The sequence below is a fragment of the Saccopteryx leptura genome, chromosome 2, assembly GCF_036850995.1.
Source record: "Saccopteryx leptura isolate mSacLep1 chromosome 2, mSacLep1_pri_phased_curated, whole genome shotgun sequence".
Classification (NCBI taxonomy): domain Eukaryota; kingdom Metazoa; phylum Chordata; class Mammalia; order Chiroptera; family Emballonuridae; genus Saccopteryx; species Saccopteryx leptura.
Window position 1 is genome coordinate 382,707,220 of NC_089504.1, and position 26,294 is coordinate 382,733,513.

The 26,294-nt window shown below is 51.1% G+C and overlaps 1 protein-coding gene across 5 annotated transcripts; it reads right to left on the reverse strand.

The window, feature by feature from the left end:
• Positions 1 to 2,677: 2,677 nt before the first annotated feature.
• TOP3B (DNA topoisomerase III beta) lies at positions 2,678 to 25,970 on the reverse strand. Of its 5 annotated transcripts, none has more exons than XM_066365461.1 (18): positions 25,890 to 25,970; positions 21,461 to 21,619; positions 20,341 to 20,472; positions 18,588 to 18,694; positions 17,436 to 17,510; positions 15,861 to 16,057; positions 15,225 to 15,381; positions 14,300 to 14,413; positions 11,383 to 11,473; positions 9,842 to 9,996; positions 9,596 to 9,701; positions 8,779 to 8,925; positions 8,492 to 8,665; positions 6,237 to 6,365; positions 5,579 to 5,728; positions 5,121 to 5,221; positions 4,259 to 4,460; positions 2,678 to 3,268 (listed from the first exon to the last, which is right to left on the reverse strand). In XM_066365461.1, exons 2-18 carry the CDS (start codon positions 21,528 to 21,530, stop codon positions 2,787 to 2,789), a joined length of 2,589 nt encoding a protein of 862 aa, XP_066221558.1. In that variant the 5' UTR covers positions 21,531 to 21,619; positions 25,890 to 25,970; the 3' UTR covers positions 2,678 to 2,786. The 5 variants fall into 5 exon arrangements, with proteins under 5 accessions (XP_066221558.1, XP_066221559.1, XP_066221560.1 ...); XM_066365462.1 differs by having other exon boundaries at positions 25,883 to 25,957; XM_066365463.1 differs by lacking the exon at positions 25,890 to 25,970 and adding an exon at positions 25,545 to 25,853.
• Positions 25,971 to 26,294: the final 324 nt, after the last annotated feature.

Sequence of the window (26,294 nt, forward strand, 5' to 3'; positions counted from 1 at the left end):
CTGGTCCCTCCTGATTTGCCACTGCCATCAGGATCTCAGATATGGTTCACCAGCATCTGACACAGTCGATCAATTCTTAGCACAATGTCTCCATTTGGCTTCCAAAACACCACTCTTGATTTTTCTCCCACCTTTCATATTCCTCATTCTTGTTGGTTCTTGCAATTCTTTCTTCATTATACTAAATGCTGCAGGGCTCAGTCCATGGTCCATTTCTTTTTTTGCTCTGTACTCACTCCTTTGGTCACCTCACCTAGTGTCATGGCTTTAAATATCTCTATGCTGGTGACCCCCAAATTTGTATCTCAAGCCCAGACTTATTCCCTGAAATCTGGACTCCTATATCCAAACCCTACTCCAGAGGTACCTGTAATAGACACCTCAAACTTCAGTCCCAAACTGAGGTCCTGGTCCTTGTGCCTACGCTGCACTTTGCCAGTCTTCCCCAACTCTGTTAGGGACAACTCCATCCTTCCAGTTGCTAAGGCCAAAGACTTTGAAGTGTTCCTTAATTCTGATCTTTCCTCTCCATCATACTCTATCCATTGGCAAGACCTGTCTGCTTTATAGTCAAAATATATCCAGTGAAATGCTGTGATATCTAAGATTTACATCCAATAATACAGGAGAGATGTGTGCCTGACCAGGCGGTGGCGCAGTGGATAGAGCGTCAGACTGGGATGCAGAAGACCCAGGTTCGAGACCCTGAGGTCGCTAGCTCGAGCGTGGGCTCATCTGGTTTGAGCAAAAATTCACCAGCTTGGACCCAAGGTCGCTGGCTCAAGCAAGGGGTTACTCGGTCTGCTGAAGGCCCGCAGTCAAGGCACATATGAGAAAGCAATCAATGAACAACTAAGGTGTCGCAATGCGCAACGAAAAACTAATGATTGATGCTTCTCATCTCTCCATTCCTGTCTGTCCCTTGTCTATCCCTCACTCTGACTTTGTCTCTATAAAAAAAAATAAATAAATAAAAAATACAGGAGATGTGGACGGGGGTATCAATGAAATAAAATGGTCTTAACTAAACTCCTGGCCTCATAGATAGAAAGTACTATACAGTCCCAAGGCAGCTCTGGCCCAAAATAGGCCTGTATTCTCTTGTCCTTCTTATTCCTGCAGTCAGGTTGCCAGTAACAGTGGGGTTTGGATGCTGTTGGGTGGATAAGGTAGAGTTCCAGAAGGCAGAACCCAGCTTTGAAAGCCAAGATTCTCAAAGATTCATCAACAAAGGACAATTGAAGAGAAAAAGAAAGGAACTCTTTATGATCAGCCCTGCTGAGGCTGAAACCTCAGTGCATAATCCTGGTATGGAATGGGTGTTTGGATTTGAGGTCTGATGTACAGTATCTCTCCTCCAAGCCCAAACCAAGCCTGCACCCTGGATGCCTCTGGAGGGGTCTTAGAACATAAGGCCCTGAATCTGCTCACTATGTGATGGGGCCTAAGTGGGTGGCTAGGCAGTCAATCTTGTGCCAGGGACTTTAACCACAACTAGAAGTGTCCATGTCAGTGCTCCAGAATCAGGCCACTGTGGCACAGCTACCCAGGGAGTCTGCTCACAGACGCAGCCTTTCAAGAGCTTTGAGAGTATTTTCCCAAACTGTGCCTTAGGCAGTGTTTTTCAACCAGAGTGCCACAGCACACTAGTGTGCCGTGAGACACGGTCAGGTGTGAGTAAAAATACATTTAGAAACTATATTATTAACTATATGTATAATATGTACTGTGTTAGTGTCATTTTGGTAGGTGGTGTGCCCCAGGATTTTGTAAATGTAAAAAATGTGCCGTGGCTCAAAAAAGGTTGAAAATCACTGCCCTAGGGAACAGTTGGCTCGTTGGAGCCTCCAGGAAGAGGGAGCCTGGGGGTGCAGCTCCTTCATGGAATGCCAGGTGAAGCCACAGGTTTATCAACAAAGGATCCTCTCAGAGTCATATACATTCTAGTGTTAACTGTCAATCTACTACCAATATAGGAGGACCCACGTGAAACACTTATCTACTCCTTGCACAAGTGTTCCCAACTGAACAGCCTGGAAAGTCGTTTACTGAGTTCCTGCTGCCACATGGCCAGGGGCAGTTTCCCAAGCTCAGACGACATGTGGTTGCTAAAGCAGGTGCTCTGCCTCATGGCTGGAGCAGGGGCACAGGAAGGACAGCAGGTAGGCAAGCAGCCTACCGCTGGAACGTAGGCACCACTGGATGCTATGGCTTATGGACTATTTTCTACACCTGGCATGTGAACTGCTCACCATGGCCCTACCCCCACCCCACCCCACCCCGCTCCCCCAGTAAGTTACTGGCTGCCTCTGTCTAGAGACAATCAGGGCTTGTCTGAGAACTGGAATTAGAACAGGCCTGGAGAATGTCAGGGTCACTTGAGGCCCCACATACAGACCTGCTCAGCTGCTGCGCCAGGATTGTGGAGTGTGACCCTGAGCAGTGGGCTGCAGTGAGGGCCCGGTCCAGACAGCACTTCTCCAGGCCCCATCTCCTCCCCGGGCCTCCCTCCCACCTCACAGGCATCGGGGACACCCCTCCCAGGTATACACTCGGTTTCCTCCCTGTAGGCACTTAGGAGGTGAGTGCAGAATTGAAGGGACAGAGAGGCAAGGGGACAGGACAGGAGGGGCAACGAGGAGATGGGTGGGGAGGACACAGTAAAAGGTCCTCACACTGGCAAAAGGTCCCCAGCTGCTTGCTCTGAAGGAGACAAAAAGCGTTTTAATGATTTCTGTGACCCAAAGGACAACTGTCTAGAGCCTAGGTGAGGAACAAAAAGGCCATCATACGAAGTAGGCAGCCAGGGCTGACATCTTGTCCTTTGGTCGCCTGGCACTGGGTTTCCCAGCAGGCCGCCGGCCCCGGGCCCGCCCTCGGCCCTGCCTCCTCCCCGGCCCGCCTCGGTGCATGGGGTGGCAGGAGGCCGCGTGCCTCAGTTCCACCAGCTCCTGGAAGACAGGGTCACAGAAGACACAGCCTATATGCTGTGTCTCATCACCCAGGAGTGGGGACTTGGCCTTGTTGAAGTCCACATCGAGCAGGGCAGCTTCACAGGAGCTGCAGGTGTCGGGGGACACCCGCACACGGTGGGCGTTCTCGAAGCAGTGTGCCACCACGTTGCACTTGTTGCAGGCCACCTTCCACTTGGGGCCCGAAGTGGGGTCCAGCACCAGCACTCCACTCTCACACTCCACGCACTGGCCGATGCCCAGCATGCTCAGTGAGTGCTGGCATGTGGGGTGCGTGCACTCGTTGCAGCCCATGCCTGGGGGGAGAGGACAGCTGTGAGGCATACCTGCCCCACCCACCTGGTGCTGCAGCCCCTACCCCGCCCTGGGCCTCTCACTGCTTCACAGTCCAGGGTTCCCGTCCCAACAGAAAGTGCTCCTCTCAGCTTTGCTCCCACTGGCCTGTGCTCTGGAGTGCTCCCGGTCTTGGCTCATCTGCAACCTCCTTGCCCTTTGAAACACCCCTCTCCCTGGCTCACATCATTTCCACAAGGCCTTGCTGTGGGTCTCCAGACAAGTCCATCCGCCCTGCACTTTGCTTCCATCGCTTGTTACAAGCAGCTTTGTGTGGCCCTCAATCTAGGGTCATTGGCTGCCCTGGAAGCTGCTGGAGGGCATGGATGGGCCTCAGTGCCAGCCACACAGGCAAGGCTGGAGTCAGGAGGGGTAAACTCAGACCCCTGGGGGTGTGGGCAGATGCCCCATTCTCCCTGTGTCTCATTCCTGTCTATTATATGGGGTAGCAACACCCCAGATTGTAAAGACAGCACAGCTAAGAGTGAGCACTGTGGGTCCTGGGCCCCCGTGACTCCTGGCTCAGTCTCTCGGCTCCACCTGGAGAGACACTCTCCTTTCTCTAGGAATAATGAGGATGGAGAACACTGGTGTGCTGAAGGCACACTCGACCTACAGCATCCTTCACTCATCCCAGCCCAGAAAGGGGTACAGTATACCCACTGCCCAGATCCTGAGGGAGCTTACCATAGTCACCTGCACAACTACGAGAGAGAGAAAGGCAGAGGGTCTGGCTGACACCTGAGTTGTGCCCAGGTACACTGAGGGTCTCCTATCTTAGCACCAGTAGCATGGGAAGGCTCAGGGTAGGGCTACCCTGAGTCAAGCATGATGTCAGGCAAGTAGCTGATGCTAAATAGAGACCACAGATATCGGGGCAGGGGTGAGGGGTGGGGAGGGACAAGGTCAGGCCAGCTTGAGAGGGAGCAGCTGAAGGGAGGAGGTACTCTCACCTTTCTTCATGTCCCGGAAGGGTGGGTGGTTGTAGCAATAGGGGCACAGTGGATAGCTCTTGCCCCGAGAGCCCGATGACCACAGGACCAGCTCGAAGTCGTCCAGCGGGCATCGGAGCTCCTTATAGAGCTTGATGGTGCCATTCTGGGGGAGTGTGTAGGTCTCGTCACAGTGGGAGCAGTGCAGGCGACTTGGCTTGGCCTATAGTAACGCCAAGGGAGAGGCACAGGGTTGCTGGGGCCACCTGACTCTCCTACCCACTCTCACTCCCTCCATAACACCAAATACATAGAATGTAGTACGTTAAATATAACATACAGTAAGTCCTATGCAACACATAATATGTAACTCATATAACAGATAGCACACAATAATACTATGTAATACACATGAACACACATAATACACACAGGTTTAATACACATACAGGATATATAACATGTAATGTGTAATATATTATACATGACATACAACACATAACATATAATATGTTGCCAGGCAAGGATCCAGGACATGAGTCTCAGGACACTTGCCTTATCTATGAAGACAGGCCGTTCCAAAATCCTGCTATGTATGTTAATGACCATGACAACAAGAAACATATTGATAGGAAACAATGGACATCAGTGTGTAAGTGGTGTAACAGCTTATGTGTTCCTGGAGTCATGGGGACACTGAGTGTTTGTTGACAAGGTTGCTTTAGGCCTCTTAGTCATTCTGATGTGACAACTAGAACAGAAACTATATTGTATAACTGAGGATAACGTGGAGACCTACAGAGGTGACAAGACTCATACAAGTCTATGACCAAGGGCACTGCAGGCCAGAACCGGTGGACATAGCCCTTCACCGACCACCTACCTGGATGTACTTCATGAACCGGTGGCACTTCCCGCAGCGTGACAGGGGTTTGCCTGTGGCTGCCAGAGGTGAAAAGGACACCTCCATCAATTCATCCATGCCTGAAAGCAAGCATGCAGGAGTCAACCCTCTTGGCCTACAGCAGGTATAAACAGCTGGGCTGGAGGGGATGCTGCCATAGCGGGTGGAGGACCTGTGGGTGAACAGTCCACTGCCCTGAGGGTGGTAGGATTTCCCAGTCAGAGATGGGAACGGCAAGCTGCAGTCCCAAGTGTCAGGCGAGGCGTGTGCCCTGCATGTGGCACGAATATACTGGCTCTTTAAACCTAACAAGGGCCCAGTGATGCCCCACACTGCCCCATCCTCCAACCAATCTAGAGGCTGGTCTCCCAAGTGGGCCCTTGGCACATGGAGTGGTGAGAGCCCTGACCCAGGGGCGGGGAAGAGGCAGACCTCACCTGCGATGGAGTCAACGAAGTAGTGGAACTTCCTCTTAAAGACATCCAGGGTGTGGCCCAGGACCTGGCAGTAGTCGGCCTTGCCCTGGGCGATCAGGTTTAGCTGCTTCTCCACAGCACTGCGAATGGTGGGGAGCACAAGCTCTGCATCTGCAGGTGGCGAAACACAGCTGTGAGCACTCTCACACAAGGAGTCATGGTCGCTATGGCAATTCCGGCAGAGTTACAAGGTACCAGGCTGGCCCCCACACCCTAGATCTCTCCTGATCTCCCACCTAGAAAATCCTGTGTGGAGTCACCAGGGACACCTGTCTCTAGGACTGTGGCACAGATGTGCTCCTGGCAGTCCTTGGGCCACGTCTAGGTTCTTCACGGCTCAAGGGGGCATAGCAGACAGTACTGCAGTGAGGATCCAAGACCTGCCAGTAGTTGATCTGTGGGGAAGAGCCCTCACCTTCCCTTTCAGATCCTTTGCACTTGTCCATTCAACATCATGCTGAGCGAGCCCCTGCTTGGGCAGGTCCTGGGGTGGCCAGTGCAGCACCCTTGCAGTGGGAGCCACGGCTCACTGCAGGGTCTGGTAAGGGAGGCTCTGGGCTCACAAAGGCAGAGCTGCAGCCTAGGGAGCAGCCTAGGAGAACCAGCCAGCCAAACTCACCGATCTTATAGTAGCCATGCACCAGGACGATGCCGAGGTTGGTGGGCTTAAGTCGACGCCCACTCTCCACGACCACGTAATTGCGCTGGCAGATGTTGTTGATATGCACGGGGATGCTGGCGTCTGTCCCTGCAACACACAGCCAGGCTCTAGTGTCCTTCAGCCTGCCCGACACTCCCCCTCCAACTGTGGGCCCCCTTCATCCCCACCTGCCATGGCCCCTTCATTCTGTCCCTCCTGTGCTGCTCCTGGCCAGCGCTGTGCTGGGCACCACATCACCAACCTCATCTTCTGACTCCAGGATGCTTACTCCCAGTGCCAGGTGCTTATTCCCACTCTTCAGAGGCTCAGAGAAGTTAAGGAACTCTGCCAAGTGCAGAACGCTCATTTGATCTGCCCCTCACATCTGTTAAGACCTCCTTGGCCTCTCCTGCCTCTGTCCTGTGGCACTAACCCCATTCTGGAGCCAGAGCCCCAGTCCCAAGCATGGAGCCCACATACTCACTGCCAAATTGTCCTCTCTAAAACCTGCCCTATTTTTTTTTTTTTTTCTGAAGCTGGAAATGGGGAGAGACAGTCAGACAGACTCCCAAATGCGCCCAGCCCAACCGGGATCCACCTGGCACGCCCACCAGGGGCAACGCTCTACCCACCAGGGGGCGATGCTCTGCCCCTCCGGGGCGTCGCTCTGCCGTGACCAGAGCCACTCTAGCGCCTGGGGCAGAGGCCAAGGAGCCATCCCCAGCGCCCAGGCCATCTTTGCTCCAATGGAGCCCTGGCTGCGGGAGGGGAAGAGAGAGACAGAGAGGAAGGAGGGGGGGTGGAGAAGCAAATGGGCGCTTCTCCTATGTGCCCTGGTCGGGAATCGAACCCGGGTCCCCCACACGCCAGGCCGACACTCTACCGCTGAACCAACTGGCCAGGGCCTAAAACCTGCCCTATTTTGCCCACTTCCTGGTGATCAGTCCCCAGGGCAGGCTCCCAGTTCTGGGATACACCTCCCCATGGGACTTCAAGGTCACCTGGCACTGCTAGATGGTGCCATTACTGCTTCCACAGCTGAGGAGCCTCCTTAGTGGGTGCTTGGAGGCTAAGGAGACTGCTAAGGTACATGTTCACAGGATGAGGTGGGGACAGGGATCTGAACTGTGGGGCAGGTGCTGTGCTTGTTGCTGCCTGTCCACCAGGCCCGTGTGGCTCAGTGGGTTCCCCAGCTCCCCACTGCATTCTTGCCACAGGAAAGCTCTTGCCAGTTATAGAGCCCTGGGGGTGCTGGCTGACAAGGGCCAACCTCGACCACTGTCTTGTTCAGAAGGTCACAAGAGCCTTTTTCACTGCTGCAAACCAAATTTGGTTATGATGTCTGGGTTGATATCTAGTGTGTGGTTGCCAGAAGCCATGATGTCCCGTCGACAGAAAGGGGCAGAGGCTGCTGGGAAGCAGTGCCACACCTCACAGCAGACTGAGGACTGCCGTGGCAGGACCGATCATAGGCTGCCAGGCCCTCAAGAAGAAGCAGGCTCAGCTCTCCTGCTGAGATCACCACTGTCACAGGACCCCAGACTCAGGTGAGCTGCTCCCTGGCAATCACCTGTAGGATTGTCAGTAATGGAGCCCAGCCCAGGTACAGCGGCCTGGATTGTCCAATGACACTTCAGAGCCCATCAACTGGGAGGGACCTGGTCACCTGGGATAGCACATCAACGACTGGGCAGTGCAAGGACACAGGTCACAGCCCCTAGGCCGTAGGACTGGGCAAGACCACCTCGTCCATGAGGTGCAAGCATCGGTAACTCTACTTCTGTGCCAGTAAACTGCCCTGGGCTGCCCGTTTTCACCTGGTTATTGTGCTGGAGTTTCTGGCCCCTGTTGGGCTCTGCTTCCTTCACAGGGAAGTAGCACCTGTGAGTTTAGTTTCCTCATCCTGAGTCCAGAACAGACCAGGTTGGCTGTGTGGACTCAGGACTCTGATCTGACTTTTGTGCTTTTCCTGTAAATAAATCATTTGGCATCCTGGGTGTCAGTGTGCAGAAGGGCACATCTCAGCCTTTACAGGCCAGGCCAGGCCCTGACATGGATGCCTTGGTGAGATATTGCCTGCTGCCACCCTCCCTGGCACAGCTGGCCAGATGCTGGACATGGAAGGATCCCTGGGCAGCTCAGGAAGCACTGCCTCTTGGGCTCTGGTCTTGGGATGGGAACTCTCAGGCCTGGGTCTCAGGTGGGCGAGGGGGTGGGCTAGTGGATGCACCTACCGATGCCATGCTTCTCCATGAGTGTGATGAGCTCAGCCTCCGTCAGGTAGTCGGGTGGGTTTGTCTGCTTCTCCAGCAACTTCACCTCGCCCACGGGGAAGGTGTCACCCCTCTGACAGGTGGGCAGGCTCTCCTCCAGGGGCACGCTCTGCCAGGGCATGATCTCAGTAAAGCCTAGAGAGATAGGGTGCTGCCTCAGACCCTGGGCTGCCATCTCCAGGCCCAATGGAGAACATTCCATCCATCTGTGACGGTGAGCAGGAGCAGAGCGAGGCCTGCAGTTTTACCTGGTGAGATTACGGTCTTCCCGGTGCAGGTGAAGTGCTCAGGTCCGATCCTGAAGGAAATGGTGCTCTGGAGGTACTTGCAGTCATAGCTCACCGTGGCAATGAAGTGCCTAGTGATGTACTCATAGAGCCGCCACGCCTCGTTCCCTGCAGTGAGCACAGACGCTGGTCACCAGCCAGGATGCTGGTTCGAGCAGCCCTGCCACAGGATGCCCAAGAGAGAAGGAAGCCCATAGCAAGGAAAGCAAGTCGTTTGCATCCTGGTGGTTCCATCATGGCCATGGCTCCCATCCCTCCTTGCTCCCAGGTGGAACTGCTATTCAGGAACCTGGCCTGTCCCTCTCTAATGATAGGCCTCCACCCACATGGCTGTCCATTCCTTTGCCTTCTCCTGGCATGTGGCCACCAGTACTGCTCCAGTCCAAGGATAGAGCCCGTCACTCGGTCCCAGTCTCATCCCATTGTTTCCCTAGCGACCCGCCCACTCACATCACCCTCCCACCTCCTGCCTGGCCTTCTCTGTTCTAGGGTCTCCCACTGGCAGTGCCTGCACCTGGCATGCAGGCACACATGCCATCAGCACTTGTTTCATCCTATGGTGAAGAAGCACAACTTTCAGGTGGCCTACTTTGCCACAGCCAGGGGCAGATGGGATGGGGGCAAGAGAGAATCTCTACATTGTCAATGGGGCCTGACACCATAGAAAGGTCCCATGTCATTGTAGCTTCTTACCCTCCCCTCCCCAGAAGTTTGAAGTGTGTGTGTATTGTGTGAGTGTATAAATGTGTGTGGGAATGGTGGGGGAATCACCTGATACCTAATTCGGCCTCTGTAGCAGACCTCATGGGGGTGATGGGAGGATGGTCGCCAGCATCATGACCTTTCCGTGGGCGGTTGATACCCTCAGCTAACAACCGCTTCACCTGAGGGACAGAAAACAAAGCAGAGTGTGAGTCTGGGCTTGGTCACCATCCCACCTACAGGGAGCTGCTGCCAGTCCTGAGCTCTGTCCCAAGGCCTTAGCAACAAGTATGTATGGAGGGCAGGACCTGGCTCCACTCACCGTGTCGGCCCAGTAGGGGTGGTTGGCCTGCTGCCGTAGAGGACCCTTCAGGTCAAAGTTCTCGGGGTAGTGGGTGGTCTCGGTTCGTGGGTAGCTGATGTAGCCTTGGGTGTAGAGCCGCTCAGCAGTCTGCATGGCATGCTGTGGCCCCATACCTGTGGGACAGGAGGCTCAGCTGGCCCGGAATACCAGGGTTGGCCAGATACCTGCCCATAGGCCTGGCCACTCAGGCTCTCCCAAAGGCAGACAGGGCCTCCTATATGGTGATAGTGAATCTGAGTGAGCAATGCCCAGAACAAAGCTACTAACTAGGTGTCTGTGCCTTCTCCAAAGCTGAGGTCCCCAATCTATGAGCTAGGAGGGTGGACCCAGGACAGGGATGCTCAGTGTCAACCTCATGATACTGCTAGCTTTATTGACCAAATGTGGCTTCAGACCCCCTGCTTCTTATGGTTCTCTGTCATGGAACCATAACCACACCTCAGGGTCTGCTGACATCCTATGACACCAGAATTAGTACATGCCCTCCATTCCCAGCCCCTTGGGTATTTCTGTCCTCATGGCACTCCAGGGCCATGGACAGAGGGCTCATCTTCCTGCTCCTCCCTGAACAGCAGAGGCTGGCACTCAGCTAGGTCACTCAGTGTTAACTTTCTGAGGATCCCTGCTGGTTTTCCTTGAGAGGACACTGCTCGTGGGCTCCTGAGTCCATCAATGCCTGGAGGCCACCAACTTTCCAGCCCAACCCCCTTCTCACTACTATGGAAACAAGGCTCAGAAAGTCTATAGCACCCGTCCCAGAAAGGAGAGATGGGTTTTAAACTCCCCTGTACCAGAGAAGCTGCTCTGAGATGCTACGGGCAGGATGTTCCTCTCTGATAGTGATAATCATTATCACTGCTATTGTTAGGATATGCTATTTCAGTTACTTAATCTTTACAAGAACCCAGAGAGATGGGTACTAACTAGAGTCACCCTCTTTCCCATGAGGAAACTAAAGCTCTGGGACAAGGAAGGACGTGGCTGAGCAGGTTTTGGACCAGAGTTTGTGTCTGGAGCTTGAACTCCATGGTTTAATGCCTCTGGAGGGCACGTGAGGACCTGCCTTATGGGTGGCCCTACTGGTGGCCTGCCATGTGTTCAATCTTGGCAGAGGCTTCTCAGATGTTGAGTAAGGTGACATGGCCCGCGTTTTCCCCATGTAAATTCAAAGAAGCTGTTGAGTATTAACCAACAGCCTGTGGAATGGAACCCTCTCTCATTTGTTTTCACTTTGTGTTCACTCTGGAATGTAAAAGAACGGAAATCGGCAGGAGACTCAGATTCTCTCTAAGCCCCAGTGATACTGCATGGAGAGGGGACACTGCACAGGTGAACACATGAGGAGATGTGTGCTGGCGCAGTGAGCATGGAGGGAGAATGCTGGCAGAGGTAAGGCCGGCTCTGTCCTGCACCCCCATGTACTACACTGGTGTTGAATAGGGTCGCTGCGTGCCTGCTCCAAGAAGTATTTTGGGGGCTTTAGAGAAATGCCCTCATACCCAGAGAAGAGCTGGCCACCCGCAGCATCTCCACGGTGTTCAGGGCCAGGGGCCTCTGCTTGGCCTTCTCTTTCTTGCTTGTGGCTTCCACCTAGAAGACAGAACAGATTCAGTGAGGAGGGTGGGAGGAAGGGGAACGACACAAGAGAAAGAATCAGAATGCACGGGCGACAGGTCTGGTTCCATGCTTTTGGTCTCCCTGCTTATCAAATTCACTCCTCACAATGCTCTTGAGACTTGAATGTTTATTCAGGCCCAGGAAGGAAAAAAGAAAAATATTAATTTTCTAAAGCATTTCCTAGGCCCTCGCCGGTTAGCTTAGTTAGTTAGAGCATCACCCTGAAATGCCAAAGTCGCAGGTTTGATCCTTGGTCAGGGCACATACAGGAAACAACCAGGGAATGCACAACTAAGTGGAACAACACATGAATGCTTCCTTCTCTCTCTCTCTCACTCCCCACTCCTCTGTCTCTTTAAAATCAATCAATCAATATATTTTTAATTAAAAAAAGAAAAGATTTTTCTAAGGAGAAAGGAAAACTGGAGGAATGGGGAAAAGGCAATATAAGGGATTGCAGACTCAAAACTGGACAGGTGCAGCGTCAGCGAGGCGCTGAGGATGGCAGCGGGGTCATGAGGGCCCCAGAGCGCAGGCTGTCTCAGGCCTGAGTGCTGCCATCAGGGCCTGCTGGTATTGCTGCATCTTCTAATTTGCCAAAGGAAGCTGGAAATCAGGATTTTAACGTGAAATCTTATAATTTAAAAATGTTGGCAACTAGCCTGACCAGGCAGTGGCACAGGGGATAGAGCGTTGGACTGGGATGCAGAGGACCCAGGCTTGAGACCCTGAGGTTGCTAGCTTGAGCGTGGGTTCACCTGGTTTGAGCAAAAGCTCACCAGCTTGGACCCAAGGTCACTGACTCGAGCAAGAGGTTGCTCAGTCGGCTGAAGGCCCGCGGTCAAGGCACATATGAGAAAACAATCAATGAACAACTAAGGTCTCGCAACGGAAAACTAATGATTGATGCTTCTCATCTCTCTCCGTTCCTGTCTGCCTGTCCCTGTCTATCCCTCTGACTCTCTCTGTCCCTGTAAAAAAAAAAAAAAGGAAGAAAAAATATTTTTAAAATGTTGGCAGCCCTGGCCGGTTGGCTCAGTGGTAGAGCGTCGGCCTGGTGTGCAGGAGTCCCGGGTTCAATTCCCAGCCAGGGCACACAGGAGAAGCGCCCACCTGCTTCTCCACCCCTCCCCCTCTCCTTCCTCTCTGTCTCTCTCTTCCCCTCCCACAGCCAGGGCTCCATTGGAGCAAAGTTGGCCCGGGCAATGAGGATGGCTCCTTGGCCTTTGCCTCAGGCACTAGAATGGCTCTGGTTGCAACAGAGCACAGATCATCGCCCCCTGGTGGGCGTGCCAGGTAGATCCTGGTCGGGCCCATGCGGGAGTCTGACTGCCTCCCCATTTCCAACTTCAGAAAAATACAAAAAAAAAAAAAAAAAAAAAAAAATATATATATATATATATATATATGTCGGCAACTATTTTGAAATTTTTGTAAACACCATGCAGTTTAAATAAAATACTGGTGGGCCCTGGCTGGTTGGCTCAGCGGTAGAGCGTCGGCCTGGCGTGCGGGGGACCCGGGTTTGATTTCCAGCCAGGGCACATAGGAGAAGAGCCCATTTGCTTCTCCACCCACCCCTCTTTCCTCTCTGTCTCTCTCTTCCCCTCCCGCAGCCAAGGCTCCATTGGAGCAAAGATGGCCCAGGCGCTGGGGATGGCTTCTTGGCCTCTGCCCCAGGCGCTAGAGTGGGGCAGAGCGTTGCCCCTGGTGGGCGTGCCGGGTGGATCCGGGTCTGGCGCATGCGGGAGTCTGTCTGACTGTCTCTCCCCGTTTCCAGCTTCAGAAAAATACAAAAAAATAAATAAATAAATAAAATAAATAAATAAAATAAATAAATAAAATACTGGTGAACTATCACTTTCAAGCTCTAACTGAACAGCTATCAGAGAATTGGCTCTATTTTGCCCGTGGCAAAAGCAACACAGACAACTAAACTCTGACAACTTGTTCCTGCCAATTCCAAGTAGCAGGGCCTTCTGATTCCAAACAGACAAACGTGGGGCAGACACCAAGGCCAAATTGTATATGCACAGCCATGAAGGCTGGATCACAAGGGTGAGGGCCAGAGACATTGGCATAGTAACGTGGGCAAGGACAAAAGCATTGCATGGTTTTAGAAGTTTTGGAGGCCTGAGTCACCTGCACGGGTAGGCAAGAGGGCTCCAAAGGAAGGTTCAAGAAGGACAAGGCAGTGGCTGTCACAACTGCAGGGCATTTACTGCAATGGCCTTTGGCCCGCCATCCCCCCACTGCCCCTTGCCAGCCCCTTGCCAGGTGACATCACCTTCTTCCTAACAGCCAAGCAGCATGTCCTTCCAATTTATAAAACCCTGAGTAAGAAATATGGCACCACAACGGCCATGAAAGCTGACTGAAGTTGGGATCCCAGAACTGTCTGTGTTAGCTGTGTGATCTTTGGTGAGTTCATGGCCATGGACATAGAGCCCTCTGGAGCTGCCAGCTTTAGATGTCACAAAACAGGGACATCTGTGTGAAATGAAGTCCTGTCAAAGGAGATGATGCCCACAGAGTCACACAGAAAGGAAAGTATAGAAAGGGCCTTGCAGGTCACAGGAGTAGGACATCGTAGGATCCAGAGCAGATATGCAACATGCTGCAATTACTGCAATGGGCAGAACTAATTCAGTAGGACTGTATATATAACTGTTCTTTCCAAAAGATGTCTGTGTTTGAGAAAGGTGTGATCCTAGGTCTCAAGCTATTCCTCCAGCCAGAGGTATCCCACTCCTACCCTGACCTAAGCAAAGGTGACAGATGTGGGTAGAGCAGGCCCACCTGGGCTTCCTTCTCCAGCTTGGTCATGTTTAAAAACATCTGTGCAATCTCTCGGTCAAACACTCGTACTCGGTCCCAGTCCAAAAGGAGAGCTCTGTCTTTATCAATGTTAACCTACAGGAAGAACAAAAGGAGAACACAGGAGAGAAAGCATCCAAATGAATCTGTTGCCCAAGAACAGAACTGGGGCAGATGAAGCTGCTCCTCGTCTGGGAGCAAAATGGCCCTGGCTCTAAAGTCTCACAGCCATGCCTGTGCAGGTGTGCAGAAACTCAGGTGCAGAGCTATGCAAGTCCTCCCCAAGTGGGGATGCTCTGATGACTGGCCTCTCCCTGATATTAGGCAGTCTCACAAGGGGAGTCCAAAGCTGAGGCTGATTTGTCCTTGAGGAATGTCGGAGCTTCCACCTCATACACATCCTGCCCACAGCCTAATGCCTGGCCAATACTAGGTGTGGCTTCAACCTGGGCCCCTGGCTCTATGTTGACCGGAGGAGCTCTGTATTATGTTCTAAATCTTACAAAAAGCTTCCATGGAGGCTTTTATTTAGAGAAGGGATTCCAAAACCTTAAAAAGTTTGAAAGTCAGTCCTTGGACCTGACCGTGGCAGCTGATGGCCCCAAGGGGTGAGCTTACCCCACATCATCAAAGCTGAGTTCATTCGCATTTATCCAAATTCAACACATCCAGGCCCAGCCCTACCCGCCTCTCCATAAAGCTGGGGTCCCTTCCCTAGGCATCCTGCAGACCCTCTCTGGCCTCCCTCCATTGTACTGCTATCCACAATTGAGCCCTTGGCCTTAGGGGGACTATGCAGGACTATGACTATGACAATGATGGTGATGATGATAATGATGATGGCAACTCTCAGAATTTACACCCAAACCTAGAAAGACCCAGCAGAAACAGAGAAGGGAAAGAGAACCTTGGCCTGCAGCACCCAGTAGGCCTCTGGTTTGAAGGACTGGATTTTGTCATGTCTCTCCACGCAGAATCCCAGGGTAGGGGTTTGACATGGCCCAAAGGAGATGAGAGAGCTGTCTAAATCGCCATATTTCCCCTGGAAGTACTTAGTCTGAAACCTACAAGGGGGGTAGGGGTGAGGGTGGGGGAAAGAAAGATATTTCAACCATGTGTTTGTTCAAGACACCAACATTAACCATGGGTAGGAGTCTGGGATGGGCTAGCTGGTAGGTGCAGGGAGGAGGCCAAGGTGGGCTGGCTGCTCCCTGCTCAGAAGACAGGACAAGAGGACACACTCAGCACGGGGGCCGGGAGATGTGTGTGTACACAGAACAGAGAAAGAGACAAAGTGGGAAAGAAGAGCAGACATCTTGACTGTCCTGGGCTAGAAAATCCTTCTATTCCATTCCATTCCCTCTACCTTCTCAAGACATGCAAAGTGTGGACAGACACACTGCTTTTCAAGTGGTGGTCTATTTAGACAGTTTTCGGCAGGGTTTTTAAAAATATTGACAATTCTGGGGTGCTAATCAGGCCCAGAACTGAAGATGGGAACAGCAAAGGGCAGGGGCTCTGCCAAAGAGAGGGCAGCCAGCACCTGGTGAAGGCACAGCCAATGCGCAGGTCCAGCTCCTGCCGGGCATCCACTGAGAGCGCCTCATTGTGGTCAGGCTCGCCCAGGCGGGCCATGGCATTGCAGATGTCCGTGTCTGTGATGGAGCTGAACTTGGCCCGGAACACCGTCTTCTCAGCACCATGGGCTGGATTCATGACGGGTAGCACAGCATCCAGGACCTGGGAGAGGTTGCTGGATGTGACTCCCTCCAACTCCCAAAGTTTCTACCTCCCTCTCCACTCCACCTAGGGGCCCATGTCCTCTCCAGGGCTGAGCCTCCCCAGCTGTGTGTGTGAGATTCCCTCTTCACTCCTGCTAGAGCCTCCTCTGTCTCTCTCCCTTTTCAGAAGCCTCCGTCTCTCCACATACTCCTGCCACATGGCTTCCATCCTTTTGTCTACAAATTTATTCAAACATCCCCTGCTTATTACCATCCTGCAGGCTGATACCCTCTCTCTTATCTCCTGCTTCCATCTTAACAAACTAAGAAATGCTATTGCCAAGGACATGAGGGAACTCAAGAGTTGCCAAATCTATCCCTCTTGACCCAGTTTCCCCTTCTTCTAGAGGAGGGAATGCTAGAAGGGGTGGGTGGAAGTTGTAAGGGACTAGAGAAAAGACAGAAAGGGAAAAGGATGCAGAGGAAAAAGCCAAGGGCAGGAGTGGGAAGGCCCTAATGATCCACATCATGGGGGATGTGGGTGGCTCAGGGACAAAGCACAGCAGGGGTCCTAGAGTCAAGACTCACTAAGAAGGCCGTGCAGTGGGAGGGGAGTCATGCTGAAGCCTGGCCATGCAGCTTCTTTACAGGAAGAGGCTTCAATTCTGAAGGGAGAAAGCCCCATGAGCTACCACCATTCTTCACCCCCAGCCACAAAGATCCCCTGGAGAGGAGCAGCCCTGCAGGGGAAGGGACAGGAGAGGGGTGTCTGGGAAGGGATGGAGGGTGCTGTGCTGGAATGTGGGGTGCCCCAAGTTCCCATCATGCTGGAAGCATTTCCTGAGCCCTGAGACATGCCAAGCCCTGGTGAGAGCTACGAGTACAGAGGCAGGAGGGCAACCTGAATAGTCACAGCCCGAGGGGCACCAGGTGACATGTGTAGTCACAACCAGCCTGAGGCAAGTTTGGGAGAGAATCCTGGGTGGGGAGAAGATGCGTGCAGGTGGGAAGTGAGAAGCATAATGCATGTGATAGAAGTGAGGGAGGTTGCCGGGTGTTAACTGGCACTGATCTAAGGTCCCTGAAAGGTGCTGGGTAGCCTGAAATGCTGAAAACCAACTCTCTCCTTGAGACAGTCCCATCTGAAATTCAAAGCCATCTTGCAATTCTTCTTTTACCATTGCTCACACAATGTGTCCCCAGAAGGTGAAGTAACACCCTATCCAACTTAGTAGTCTGTATGTTTTAAAGTGTCTAAAGAATTTCCAAAATTAAGGAGGATAAAAGATATTTTTAAGCCACTGTGGTTGACTCCCTGCTTTGGGCTCAGGAATGGTTTGGGGCAGGTGGCAGAAGGCCAAAAGTGAGGACCATAGTGGGGTCCACCCCACCCTCACCTCGAAGCAGATGTTCTCCCCTTCCTTGTCACAGTCCAGCCATAGCACGATGTAGTCGCAGCCTTTGCCTTCCACCTGCCACAAAGCACAAGGTGACTTGCACCTGACACAGGCTGCCCCCCTGCAGCGCCCACCGACAGCATTCTCACCAGTTCAGGGAGCAGAGCAATCACAGAATAGTCATTTCCCCGACCCACTCTCACCCCAGCTGTTTAGGAAGCCTGGTGCCCAGAGCAGGGGCCCAGGCTAAGCAGAGGAACTATCTAGTTAGACTGGTTTAGCCACTCAGAAAAGAATTTAGTTCAGAACGTTTTATGGATTAAAAAAAACGTAAAAAATGCATTAAGATCTTAACCCCGAAAATTGCACAGAAAAAGGACTGAAACGACACAACCTTAAATGTTAATAATGGTAGTCTTGGGTAGTGTAATTATGATTTTCCTTCTTTATACTTATTTATATATCCTAAGTTTCCACAATGTATATGCATTTGTTTTAAAATTAGAAAAACAACCACTACCACCAACTACTTAAAAATAATTCTGGTGTCTGACAGTGTAGTGTTGGGAGGAGTAGGCTTGAAAGGTGCCTCTTGGGCCAATTCAGGGTGCTCACAATAAGGGCTGTGATACAAAAAAAAAAAAAAAAAGAAAAGAAAAAAAGCCCTGGCTGGTTGGCTCAGCGGTAGAGCGTCAGCCTGGCGTGCGGGGGACCCGGGTTCGATTCCCGGCCAGGGCACATAGGAGAAGCTCCCATTTGCTTCTCCACCCCCCCCCCCTTCCTCTCTGTCTCTCTCTTCCCCTCCTGCAGCCAAGGCTCCATTGGAGCAAAGATGGCCCGGGTGCTGGGAATGGCTCCTTGGCCTCTGCCCCAGGCGCTAGAGTGGTTCTGGTCGCGGCAGAGCGACGCCTCGGAGGGGCAGAGCATCGCCCCCTGGTGGGCGTGCCGGGTGGATACCGGTCGGGCGCATGCGGGAGTCTGTCTGACTGTCTCTCCCCGTTTCCAGCTTCAGAAAAATACAAAAAAAAAAAAAAAAAAAAAAGGCTGTGAGGCCTGCCCTAGGGCTGGGGTCAAATACCTCCAGGGATGGGGGTTGGACAGAGAGCTAGGGGAAGGGCTTCCTGCCTGCCTGTGCCTATCAACCCCACGCACCTGCAGGAACTTCACCATGTTCAGCTTGGGGTTAGCTTCCTTCTTCTCCGTCGGGGCTTGGCTGAACAGTTCTGCAGGGTCCACTTTGTCCCATTTGTTGTACTTTCCTATAAAACACAGGCACAATGACATCTGAATCACACTTCAGAGCTTGGCTTCCAAGACCATCATAAGGTGGCTGTCTCACCAATAGGGAGAATAATTTGCCCGGGGCAACCTCGACAGAGACAGAGCCTTCCTCCTCCTGGCTGCTGAGCTGACACCACATCTCACCACCCATGGGAGCCACCACTGGGCAGGGATGACACTCTAGTCTTGCTTCCAGGATGGTCCCTGTGGCTAGACGGCACCACTCTTGGCCTGGCTCACTTTGCCAGAGCACTGAACCATACCACACATACCTTCGTCTTCTCTTCCAGCCTGGATTCTGTACCCTCTCCCCCAACCAGCATTTGACTGGACACACAACGGGCACTCCATTGATGCCTGTGGAGAATCACTTTTTGGGCCTCATATTGGAAACATCTACCTACTTCACTACTCAGGGCTTGGCACTCACATGGTCAGCACTCTGGCTTTCTTTTAGGCCCCCTTTCCTGCAGCCTGGGAGACTGGAGTCAGTAACAGCCAAGTTCAAATTCCAGCTCCCCACCTACAGCTGGTGGTAAAGCTCAGGGTCCAAATGCTCAGCCACACAACTGAATCGATGTCACTGATATCACTGAGGTACTGAAGCTTTGCTATGTGCTTGGCCCTGTGCTAAGCACTCTATTATTACTGTCACATTGAGTCCACAGACAGTTTGGAAGTGGATGGCACTGCTGTAAGATCCATTTCACTCATGAGCAGCAGAAAACTCATGGAGGCCCAGTCCCACCTTATGAGCCAGTGGAGGGTGTGTGGTTAAAAGCCCAGGCCAGCCTGACCAGGCGGTGGTGCAGTGGAGAGAGCATCGAACTGGGATGCATAAGACCCAGGTTTGAAACCCTGAGATCACACGCTTGGCGTGGGTTCAGCCAACTTGAGTCCTGGCTCACCAGCTTGAGCACGAGGTCACTGGCTTGGAGCCCAAGGTTGCTGGTGTGAGCCCAAGGTCACTGGCTTGAGCAAGGGGTCAATCGCTCTGCTGGTGCCCCTGGTCAAAGCACATACAAGAAAGCAATCAATGAACAACTAAGGAGCTGCAACAAAGGATTGATGTTTCTCATCTCTCTTCCTTCCTGTCTGTCTGTCCCTATCTGTTCCTCCCTCTGTCTCTCTGTGTCTGTCACAAAACAAAACAAAAGAGCCCAGGCTGGAGTCCTGTCAGCCACACAGCTCTGCCCCTTGCCCCAATGACTCACTAATACTGGCCATTCCAAGATGATGGATAACAATATGAGGGTGATGATGACAGCCATCGAGTGACTGCTGAGCAATAGTGACACTCATCAGGAACAGCAGCCCTGTCCCACGTACCTGTTCAGGCCAGGCCCCCATGGTGGGCATCATCTCCAGTCTGCACAGAAAGGTTCACAGGCCATGCAGTAACTAACAGTGCTCCTGGGATGGGGACCTATGGGTTTTGACCTCCAAAGCCTGAGTTCTGGGTGCCTCACCCAGGGACCGCAGGTCACTTTTTTACAACCTGCTGGTGTCAGAACTCATGGGTTCTGGACTCCTCTGCCAGGAGCCCTCCCCTGGCTCCATCTGGACTTGTGGAAATACCATGCAGGGCTTCCCTCAGAGGGATGGAGGATGGGTAGGGGCTCACCCAGGAAATCCAGGGTCATCACATGACCACAGACGGACGTCATCTTGAAGCGGACTGGCTGGCCAGCGAAGGTCCCTGTGTACTCGTGCACTGAGCAAGTTCCGTTCAGCCCTTTGTGTGAAGACATGTTCCCTGCAGAGGAGAAGCACAGCGAGGGCTGCTCCAGGGAGCTGCAGCAGCCTCAGAGGCCTGAGGCCTCATCACTGCCTCTCAGAGGGCCAGAGTCCCTCTTCCCCAGAGTAGTGATAACATTCCTCAGGCCACTGAGGGCAACTGGTTCTGAGAGGTCTTGCGGCTCACAGGGAAAACACTGTGGGTAACTAGCCAGCACAGTGTGCTCACCACACAGTCTTGGGTTGGGGGGGCAGAAGTAGCCCCTCTGAACTCTCCAGAGCAGATACTCTCAGGGTCTTTATCTGCATTTCTGTGTTCACTCTTGAATCTGATTTCTGCCTCGCTTCTCTCAAACTTTACTGAGAGATCCCCAGGCACCTAACAATTACTGAATCCCACGATGTTGTCTCATGCTCCCCACTAATGGCCCTTCAGCCAAACTTTCTCAGCTTTGGGGACCAAGTACTACTTCTGAGGTCTCCTTTCTCTTTCAGACAACTTCTTTTTTTTTTCTTTTCTTTAAATATTTTTTTGGGGGTTAAAGGATACCACACTTAGGGACTGAAGCTGCAGCAATCAGGAGTCAAGGGTCTTGTGGCAATGATGACTGTGGCATAGCCTTGTCAGACTTAGATCAGGGTATGGTCATGGCTGTCTTCCTCCTTCCTGTGAATTTCCTATCTGTGTGAGTTACCAGGGGTGGTTTCTGTGCTTGCAATCAACAACCCTGACCAGCCTGGTGTTCTTACAGTGGCCTGTCTGTACCTGCTGCTATGCTGTGAACAGTGCCTGTGCCTTCTGGGAGCCCCAGACCTGGCTCGCACTGGCTGCAGCAGTAAATGCAACCCACAGTGACCAACAGAAGGTACTTCATAAATGTCTACTGTCCTGAACTGAGGCTACTCCAGCGGGGGAGAGTCGCACTTCAGAAAAAGAAATGGGTAAAATAGGAATGACCACGTTTACAGATCAAAGCCAGAGAGATACCAGGGTGGGTCTTCCCTACCTCGAGAAAGGATTTTGGCAATGGATTGGGCCAAGGATGGCTTTTCTGCAACCATGAACACAGTCTTCATCTTGTCAAGCTGGCTCCAGTTTCAGGGAAATGACAGTAAAGTTCAGCAAAGGCCTTTCAGCAGCCCAGCTCTATGATCAACACTGACTCCTAAAGAAAAGACACACAGAAAATAGCAATGCTTACAATGGAACCTATGCCACTTGCTAACAAGGAATATCACTTTAATAAACGAAAAACCCTAGCTGGGTAGCTCCGTTGGTTAGAGTATCATCCCAATAAGCCAAGGTTGTGGGCTTGATCTCCAGTCAGGACATATACAAGCATCAACCAATGAATGTATAAAGTGGGACAACACACTGATGTTTCTCTCTCTCTAAAACCAAAAAAAAAAAAAAAAAAAAAAAAAAGCAAACCCCAGGCAAGAAAAAAAAATTAGGGAAACTTCAAGACATCTCACAAACAACTGCTCAAGATAACTGATCTGGCTCAGAGAGGACACTAGAAATTTGGCTTCATTTAGGAGAAACAAAGGTGACCCCCATGATCTCAGGTCAATTTTATCCCCAAATCTATGTCAGAAAGATGATACTGGGGCCTTTGGACCTGGGCCAGGACCAGGGCAGGATAGATGCTTGGCCCTCCTCCCCTACTCCAGTTCTGTGTATTCCCTCAGGCTGACAGTGGCACCTCCACCTCAGCTGAGCCCTGTGTCACTTTCAAAATGCAGATGTCCAGCCCAGGCTTCCTAGGTCCTTCTGACCTACAACCAGGCTTGAGACCCATTAGCCAAAGGGTCTGGTCCCCCGTAGAGCTCACAAGGTCCTTTACAACAGGTTTCAATCTACCTTCCTGCCTATTGCACCATATCCTTGTTTTGCAGGTCATACTTTGGCCAAGTAAGCTGGACACCATCTAAAGAAAAACACATTTTCAAGTTCCTGTTCCTTTTGCTTGGAATGTTCTTGCAAACCTGGAGAATGCTGCTCAACTGTCCAAAGGCTCAGTGTAAACACTAACTCTTCCTTAAAGAGCCCTCCCAACACTCACTGGAAGTCACAGAAAGGTACATTAGTATCAGTCCGGATTTCAGATCACCTGTCCAACTGTTAGACTGTGCAGTTGCTAATCCATATTTGATACATGCCAGTCTTCAGCAGTTCTGGCTCTAAAGAAACACATTATTTGTCTGACCTGTAGTGGTGCAGTGGATAAAGCAATGACCTGGAATGCTGAGGTCACTGAGATAGCTGATTCCAGGCCCTGGGCTTACCCAGTCAAGGCACATCGGGGAAGCAACTGTGAGTTAATGCTTCCTGTTCCTTGGCCCCTCCCCTGCCTTTCTCTCTTTCCCCTTTCTCCAAAATCAATAAATAAAATCTTAAACACACACACATAATCTAGCTCAACAGTTTATATCTCAATCCTGCATAAATACTTCATAGTGTTCTGGTATCAGTTTTATTAGGAAAAAAATAACACTTTCTTTAAGGATATGGAATCATGAAATCCTGGGGAAAGGGCCCTGGTGATGTTCCAGCACAATCATCCCAAGGAGGAAGAACAAACTAAGACTCAGAGAAAGGATTCTCTAAAGGTAACCCAGGAAGTTGGTTAAATCGGGGTGAAAGTCATGCTTCCTTACTTCCAGCTAGGTACATTTGTTTTAAACTGCATCAGGTTCCTTCCACCTCTTCAAAGATTTCTGAAGTTGTAATTACGATTAATTTTCTGTGATTAAGCTTAGGGTTTCCCTATCTTTTTATTAAGGCACATTCCCAAATCGAAAATGGAAGCCAATGAGAACAAAAGCTGAAAGCAATGGTTTGCAAACTTCATTTATATACCATCCTAATGCTTTTCTGACTTACTGGCAAAACATTATTATTCACTTAAGTTTTGCTTTTTTTAAAAGTTTATATACAAAAAAGGGAAATTTTATAGCCTCATAGGAACTAAAATGCTGTAATCAATGGCCAAAACTAGGTTCTTTCTGGTATATCAAGTTCGATTTTGTTGCCTGCCAAAGCTCTGAGCCTGCAGTTTGTCCTCTTATTTCAAAAAGGGAGATTAGAAAGTGCTAAGCGGATGTTGGCAGCACACTCCAAACTGGGACTGTAATTAGAAGGGCTGAAAGTGGAAGGGAGCAGTAGGTTAGCCTGTTATTACCCTGTCAACTCACCAGCAATATCACAATGATATGTGTCCTCTGGGAATCAGTTTGCATATAAAGTCTTTTCATGTCAGTGTCTTATAAACAAGTGGATTTAGCTTGGGAGTGAAAGTCTAGAGCAGTGGTTCTCAAAGTGTGCGCCCTAGAAGATTTCTAGGTGCGCCCTATGGTATTCCAGAGAAATATGTGCCTGTTGGGGACCAAAAAACCAACAGGGTTTTTGGAGTTTAGATTTTGAGGGGACAGAGGTGTGGGGAATTGGCTGTAAGCTGACAGTCTGCCCAACCTCCCACCTCACTTGCCTGAGTAGGTTGCAAAAGGCTGTTAAGCTGTGGTGCTGGATTGTACCACCACATTCCCCGGAAAGACTGGAGGCAAGTTTCTCCTATCCTTTGTTTGGTGTAAAGTTAAGATGATATATATGGTGGGGGTTTTCTGCACTAACACATTTAAGAGTAAAAAGAGAAGAATTCTTCAATGTATTGACGAGAAAATGAGAGTTTGCCTTTCAAATATATGTCCAAACATTGAAGAAATCGCTAGGATACATCAAGTTCATGTTTCTCATAAACACAAGAATAAAAAAATTTAACACATTAGCATCAGGACCTGCCGAATTTACTAAATCTTACTAAGAACGTATCTATATATAGAGAGAGATAACTTTTTTGTTTTTTAAAATTTTTTAACCCCTCTTTTTTGCGAATTCTAAAAACATAACACAAAAAACGTAATATAAAAATGTTTTTTAATGTCAGAATAAATTTAATTTTGTCGTACTTATTTCGTTTACCATAAAAGCACGCTTCGATTTTATATATTATTTTCTTTAATATTTGACTTAATTATTATAACATATTTCTCAGAAATTTGTATATAGCATGCCTACAATTATTTGTAGGATTTTAAATGCACCCCAACTTCAAAAAGTTTGAGAACCACTGGTCTAGAGTGATCTGAATAGCATTTGAACCCTAGGATTTCCCACATTAGTAACTTCACCAAACACCTAAGCCAGGAAAAGAAGGAAAGAAACAACCATTTCTTAAGCTCCTCCTCTGTACTAGGCACACTACTGCTATAAACACTTTATTTAATCTTACCAACAACCCTACAAGGCCAGCGTTGTAATTTTTTAAACTATTAGTAAAGTGAGGTTCAGACTAGTGCCAGGTGACCTTTGCAAAGGCTCTAAGAACCCTAGGGCTCACTGGCCATGAAGTCCACACTAGCCTGACTTCTCATGTCCTATTCCCAAAGGCTGAGTGATAAAAAGGTAAGACAAGGTCATTGTCTTTCTTTTCGCCTCTGAGAGAAACAACTGCCGCCCTGGCCGGTTGGCTCAGTGGTAGAGCGTCGGCCTGGCCTGCAGAAGTCCGGGGTTCGATTCCCGGCCAGGGCACACAGGAGAAGCGCCCATCTGCTTCTCCACCCCTCCCCCTCTCCGTCTCTCTCTTCCCCTCCCGCAGCTGAGGCTCCATTGGAGCAAAGATGGCCCGGGCGCTGAGGATGGCTCTGTGGCCTCTGCCTCAGCCGCTGGAGTGGCTCTGGTCGCAACAGAGCGATGCCCCGGAGGGGAAGAGCATCGCCGCCTGGTGGGCTTGCCGGGTGGATCCCAGTCGGGCACATGCGGGAGTCTGTCTGACTGTCTCTCCCCGTTTCCAGCTTCAGAAAAATACACACACAAAAAAGGAAACAACTGCCCCTGATTCTAGTTAATCTGTTCACTTTAAAGTAATTCCTTCATCTACATCAACAACTCAGAGAACGTCTGGGCACCCTCAACACTGCGATGGGGGCCCTGTGGTTGCAAGTGGAACCTGCCTGTAGGTAGAGCCTTTCCGACCTGGGCCCAACCCTGGCCAGACCTCTGCACGGCCTCCCTGAGCCTCCGTTTCCTACCTGTGACGACAGATTCGAATAACAGAACCCATCTTCAAGAACTACAGGAGGGTTCGATGAGGAAGAGTATTAACTGCAGCGCCTGCTCTTTCCAGACACCTGGCTAGACGCTGGCGGACCATCACCATCTTCCCGAACTCCCACAACAAGCCCCGATATAGGGGTTTTATCTCCTCCAGGGAAGAGGCGGAGAGAATTCAAAAACCCCGGCCTGAGATCCTATTCCCAGACGCGAGGCTAGTGCCCTTCGAGGCCTGACCAGCATTCGGGCAACACGCCCAAGAAAGGCCCGCGCTTCCCACATCCCTGAGCCGCCCGGTGAGGAACCCGCCACCTGCCTCTCACCCGTAGCCCCTCCGCGGTTCCCGCTTCAGCTCCCGCTCCTGGGACCGCCAGTGGCAATTCCTACTTCCGGGTCCGGCAGCTACTGGCGTCCCCGCGACTGCCCTCCGGCACTCGCACGTCTCCCTCCACGGGTTCCGCGGTTTGCGCGTTCCGACAGCACGGCCCGGAGTGGGCTAGCACGCCGCAATCCGCAATCCGCAATCCGCCAGCGGTCCTCATTCTTCCCCGCGGGGGCGAGGCAATACTGACAATGATCATTACAATGAGTATGAAAAACTGGATGATAAGCATGAAAACATATATGCTGTTAATAATTAAAACTACAGATGTGTGTATAGCAGCAGGCTTCTTTCAATACTATAAACACTTATGAAATGAATGAATAAATGAACTATGTAAAATATA